The sequence below is a fragment of the Trifolium pratense genome, linkage group LG7 (assembly GCF_020283565.1).
Source record: "Trifolium pratense cultivar HEN17-A07 linkage group LG7, ARS_RC_1.1, whole genome shotgun sequence".
NCBI lineage: Eukaryota > Viridiplantae > Streptophyta > Magnoliopsida > Fabales > Fabaceae > Trifolium > Trifolium pratense.
The window spans coordinates 2,083,280-2,089,362 of record NC_060065.1 but is presented as its reverse complement, the minus strand read 5'-3'; the positions used below and the strand labels follow the sequence as shown (position 1 = coordinate 2,089,362).

General features: G+C 36.1%; 1 protein-coding gene across 1 annotated transcript; it reads left to right on the top strand.

Moving 5' to 3' along the window:
- Positions 1-259: 259 nt before the first annotated feature.
- On the top strand, positions 260-4,112 carry LOC123897391 (probable LRR receptor-like serine/threonine-protein kinase At4g36180). The gene has a single exon (XM_045947993.1). The coding sequence runs from the start codon at positions 514-516 to the stop codon at positions 3,988-3,990; it is 3,477 nt and encodes a 1,158-aa protein (XP_045803949.1). The 5' UTR covers positions 260-513; the 3' UTR covers positions 3,991-4,112.
- Positions 4,113-6,083: the final 1,971 nt, after the last annotated feature.

The window sequence follows — 6,083 nt, the reverse complement described above, 5'->3', positions numbered from 1 at the left end:
AAGTGACATTTAATGTGTCTAGGTGTATATCCGATCTCAAACTAAAGTTGGATCAATTACATTAATTATTTGGGTCATGCTAACTAGTGTCTCCGGGGCACTAGTTAAAGGTTTTACTAGTAACAAATTTTTGTTTATGAGTGACACCGGACTAGAATAATATCTTCAAGAAAACGTAGAAGAAAAAGAATCCAACCCTTTTTGGGAACAGAGCAATTAAATGAAATGAAAACCAAGACCCAGTGAGGAGGAGAGAGAAATGGAATCACATCACATATACAAATACAACAACTGACTCTTTTTTGTGGGGAATAGCGTTTGCAGTCACCAAAATAGCAAACGCTCCTCTAAACCAGAACAGAGGAAGGAACTACCTAGCTAGTTGCAAAACCAAGCACACACAAACAAACAAATAAACACCAATCCCACCCAGAATCCACCCACCAAACCAAACACTCACTCACTCATCATTATTATCTTGTATCTCTCTTCTTCTTCCTTCAACTCACAAAAATGCTACCAACAACGGCTATATTTCTCACCTTCATTGCATCACTCACCACCACCTTCACCTTAACACATGCAACACCACAAAACAACTCAACTCACTCTGAAATCCAAGCTTTAATAGCCTTCAAACTAAACCTTCTTGACCCACTTAACTCATTAGCTTCTTGGGATCCATCAACACCTTCAGCACCATGTGACTGGCATGGCATTCTCTGTTACAACAACAATAACAGAGTCCACACAATACGCTTACCTCGTCTTCAACTCACTGGTTCACTCACTTCATCACTCTCTAATCTCTCACAGCTTCGAAAACTAAGTCTTCATTCCAACAACCTTAACTCTTCAATACCTTCTTCACTTTCTCATTGTCTCTTCCTCCGTGCTGTTTATCTTCACAACAACTCTCTCTCCGGTAACCTTCCATCTTCACTTCTTAACCTCACCAACCTTCAAATTCTCAACCTTGCTCGTAATTTTCTCTCTGGTACTATCCCAAACCATCTCTCTAACTCTCTACGGTTCCTTGATTTGTCGTCTAACTCGTTCTCGGGCGACATTCCGGGGAACTTTTCGTCGAAATCTCAGCTTCAACTCATCAATCTCTCACATAACAGTTTCACCGGAGGAATACCGGTTAGTGTTGGAGCATTACAGCATTTGGAGTATCTTTGGTTAGACAATAATCATCTTCATGGAACGTTACCTTCTGCTGTTGCTAACTGTTCCTCTATGGTGCACCTTAGTGTAGAGGATAATTTCATTGGTGGGTTGGTTCCTTCAACTGTAGGGACGATGCCCAAGCTTCAAGTGTTGTCACTTTCAATGAATCAACTTTCTGGTTTTGTCCCCACTTCACTGTTTTGCAATGAAGACAACAACAGCAAAAACAATAACACCAATCTTAGAATTGTTCAACTTGGATTTAATAGAATCACGGGTATTTCAAATCCACAAAATGGAAAATGTGTTAATGATTTTTTGGAGTTTTTAGACCTTAAAGAGAATCACATTATTAACACTTTGTTTCCTTCTTGGTTGACCAATGTGAAATCTTTGAAGACTCTTGATCTATCTGGAAACTCATTTTCAGGTTCTCTGCCTCAAGAAATTGGAAATCTTTTCTTGTTAGAAGAGTTAAGACTTTCTGATAATTTGTTATCTGGTGTTGTTCCAAGTAGCATTGTAAAATGTAGGTTGTTGAAGGTTCTTGATCTTCAAAGGAATCGGTTTTCCGGTCTAATTCCTTATTTTCTTGGAGAGTTGACAAATCTGAAGGAGTTATCTCTTGGTGGTAACTTTTTTACCGGTTCAATTCCAAAGAGTTATGGAACTCTTCATGAGTTAGAGATTTTGGATTTAAGCAACAACAAACTCAATGGGATTTTGCCATTGGAGATCATGCAGTTAGGTAACATGAGTGTTTTGAATCTCAGCAACAATAGATTCTCCGGTCAAGTTTCGTCTCGAATTGGAGACTTGATGGCTTTGCAAGTTCTTAATTTGAGTCAATGTGGGTTTTCTGGTAGTGTTCCAGCTACATTGGGGAATTTGATGAAACTGAGAGTGTTGGATTTAAGTAAACAAAATCTTTCAGGTGAGTTACCTGTTGAGGTTTTCGGATTACCGAGTTTAGAAGTTGTGGCACTTGATGGAAACCGTTTGATTGGTCCTGTTCCTGAGGGTTTCAGCAGCATTGTTAGTCTAAGGTATCTTAATCTTAGTTCTAATGCTTTTGTTGGTAACATTCCAACAACTTATGGTTTTATAAGTTCCTTAGTTGTTCTTTCTTTGTCTCACAATTTCATTTCTGGTTCAATACCTAATGAGATTGGTGGTTGTTCTCAACTTGAAGTGCTGCAGCTTCAATCAAATCATCTAGTAGGTAACATTGTTCCAAGTGTTATCTCTCAGCTTTCGCGATTAAAAGAGCTTAATTTGGGACAGAATGGATTCAAAGGTGATATCCCAGATGAGATATCAAAGTGTTCATCTTTGAATTTACTTTATTTGAATGGTAATCACTTAACTGGCCACATACCACAATCCTTGTCAAAACTATCAAGTTTGAAATGGTTGAATCTCTCTTCAAATCAATTGACAGGGGAAATTCCTGTTGACCTTTCGCACATTTCGGGTTTGAAGTATTTAAATGTTTCCAACAACAATCTAGAGGGCGAGATTCCAGAAATGTTGAGTTCTAAGTTCAATGACCCTTCTGTGTATGCAATGAACAAGAGATTATGTGGGAAACCATTGCATAAAGAATGCGGAAAATCAAAAAGACGAAAGAGAAAAAGACTAATCATCATCATAGGTGTTGCAGCTGCAGGACTATGTCTTTTAGCGTTGTGTTGCTGTGGCTATGTTTACAGTCTCTTAAGGTGGCGAAGAAAGCTTCGAGAAGGAGTAACAGGCGAGAAGAAACGTAGTCCAACAAGTGCAGGCTCAAATGGAGAAAGAAACAGCAGAGGAAGTGGTGACAATGGGGGACCAAAGCTCATAGTATTCAACAACAAAATCACCTATGCAGAGACATTAGAAGCAACAAGAAACTTCGATGAAGAAAACGTTTTAAGCCGAGGAAAACATGGACTTGTTTTCAAAGCCTCATATCAAGATGGAATGGTTCTAGCGATTCGTAGACTTCCAAACGGAGCAACATTAATCGATGAAACCACGTTCCGCAAAGAAGCAGAATCATTAGGTAAAGTTAAGCATCGAAACTTAACCGTTTTACGTGGCTATTATCCAGGACCACCACCTGATGTAAGACTATTAGTCTATGATTACATGCCAAATGGAAATTTAGGTACATTGCTTCAAGAAGCTTCGCAACAAGATGGTCATGTTTTGAATTGGCCAATGCGTCATTTAATTGCATTGGGTATAGCTCGCGGGTTGGGCTATTTACACTCGGTGGAAATTGTTCATGGCGATGTTAAGCCTCAAAATGTTCTTTTCGATGCTGATTTTGAAGCTCATTTATCTGAATTCGGGTTGGACCGGTTAACAATGGTTAATGTCCCTGGCCCAATAGAATCCGCAGCGTCATCGTCATCATTGACAACAGCGCCAGTTGGTTCGTTGGGTTATGTGGCACCGGAAGCAGTTTTAACCGGACAAGTGACAAAGGAAGGAGATATATATAGTTTTGGCATAGTTTTGTTGGAGATATTAACAGGAAGAAAAGCTGTGATGTTTACACAAGATGAAGATATAGTGAAGTGGGTGAAGAAACAGTTACAAAAAGGTTTGATTTCAGAGTTGTTGGAACCTGGTTTGCTTGAGATTGATCAAGAATCATCAGAATGGGAAGAGTTTTTGTTGGGTGTTAAAGTTGCACTTCTTTGCACAGCACATGATCCTCTTGATAGACCTTCTATTAACGATATTGTTTTCATGCTTGAAGGTTGTCGTGTTGGACCTGATATTCCTTCTTCTGCTGATCCAACCACACTACCTTCACCTGTTTCTTGATTGTTCATTTTTTTTAGGATGATATTTAAAATATTTCATCTCTTCATGCAGATTATCTTTCACTTTTTATTTTGTGTAATGTAATGAAAATTTGTTGGTTGATTAATTTTTTTGTTTTTAAATGTTAGTAATGATATTTTTTATGTTGCATGGAGATGAAATCCTTAACATCCTACTCAATTTCTTAACTCCTTCCCTACTTGTCATCATGTCACATTTTACATGCAACGGCCGGAGTTCGAACCTAAAATTTTTCACTTATTCATTTCAAGAGGTTCTAGCAATTAAATTACTTGACAAAACAAATCAATGAGCATAAGCATATGTTGTCTCACTCTTTAACTAAACCAGAACCCTTCAAAGCACCCTAAAGCTTTACTAGTACTAGTATATGTGTCTCATGATTATCCGCACTAATCCAGTGTTAATTAATTGATCCTTAATTGCTGGGCGCCAAGGTATTATTATTATGCTAAGTGTAGCTTTGACTAAACGGCGCCGTTTTTAAGTGGTCAAATACTACACTTCCGGAATTTCTTGCACTAACACTAAGGTTGGTTTGACCGTGGTCGTAGAAAAGGATATATCCACGTGTCATGTCAGGAACACAAATAAAAGTAGCCGTTAAGATGATGACATGGAACTTGTTGTGGGGTAGAGAAAACAGACAAAGAACATCTCGAAAAAAGGTTAATGGATGGTGCGCTCCGTCGAAAGTTGTTGTTTTTTCTAATTACAAAACAAAAATTGTTGGTTAGTGGGATCATGAAACGATTGTTTAGAAATGAATGAATGCAACACGTATTCATGTCACTAAAGCACGTGCAAACATTTGGGATAATTTTATATCTTTTCATGCTAAACAGTACCACAAATTTACAATTAGCGTTTCCAATATTGGCCAAGTTTTATATACAAAGCACCATTTTCTTTTTTTTACAAAAATGGTGCTTATAATTTGATATATCAATCAATATTTGGACACTAATTAAAAATATGGTCACTTTTGCAAAAATATGAGAAGTCACATTTAATTATTTGTTTTCTAACAAATTCAAGACTAGAGTTTATATAAAAAAAAGATAAATTTTCAATCAGAGAGGAAGTTATCCAGCATCCACCACCAATTTTGAATTGAGCGCAAAATCCATAAAATTCAAATTAAGCTCATGAATTCAATTAAGTGCCGATCAAAATTTGAGGGTTTCACTCACCTGTGCACCTCATACTTTGGCGCGAACCAGTCAGTATTTACATTTATAAAAACACTATTTTCATCTCTAATACTAGTACAAAAATGTCAATTGACATGAGGAAAATATGCGGCTTTGAATGATTTGACATAATGCGCCATACTTACTTTGCCAAGCATAGTAAGATTAAAAATTGATTAGTCCCTAAAACTCATACCATCATCATTCTTGTGCATAGGGAGATTTTTTTAAGACAACTAATATATGCCTTTATTATCACTACTAAAATGATTTCACCAGAAAGAGTTCATCATATTTGCAATCAATTCCATCATGTTTTATGATCACATACCATTTGATAGGTAGTGCATCCATCATACACATTATCTTTTTAAATTAGTTATTTAATTTTCACTTTATTTCATTACTCATTCAAGGTTCTTTCTAACGTGTTTGTTTAAGCTCTCTAGTTTAGTTTTTCTTCTACTTTTTTATGTTCAGTTAGCAGGGGATTAAGTTAGACTTTTATAGTCCTCACCACCTCTCTTGATCTCTACTACTATTGTATTAGTAAAAGATATCTTCATTATCTTTTATTTATATTTTTTTAATTGTTTGAAATAATTAAAGAGTCGTGTTAACATATGTCTTTATACTAATATTAATACAAAATATTTTAAAAGGTTAAATACGCAAGTTTCAAGAAAAAAATTCTACATCAATCCCTTTAACACATACTCTTATGACACATGTTAACATTTTTCATAATTAAATATGTATCACTTTATTTATGAAGAAACAAATACTCAACATATGAGAGATGAATTGTTAAATACTAGTAGTTGTTTCTTCACATACATGGAAAATATATTCTACTTCATCCGTAACACTTTATAAGCA

Coding starts and splice junctions, on each gene's coding strand:
- LOC123897391 (XM_045947993.1), top strand. CDS start 514: ATGCTACCAACAACGGCTATATTTCTCACCTTCATTGCATCACTCACC.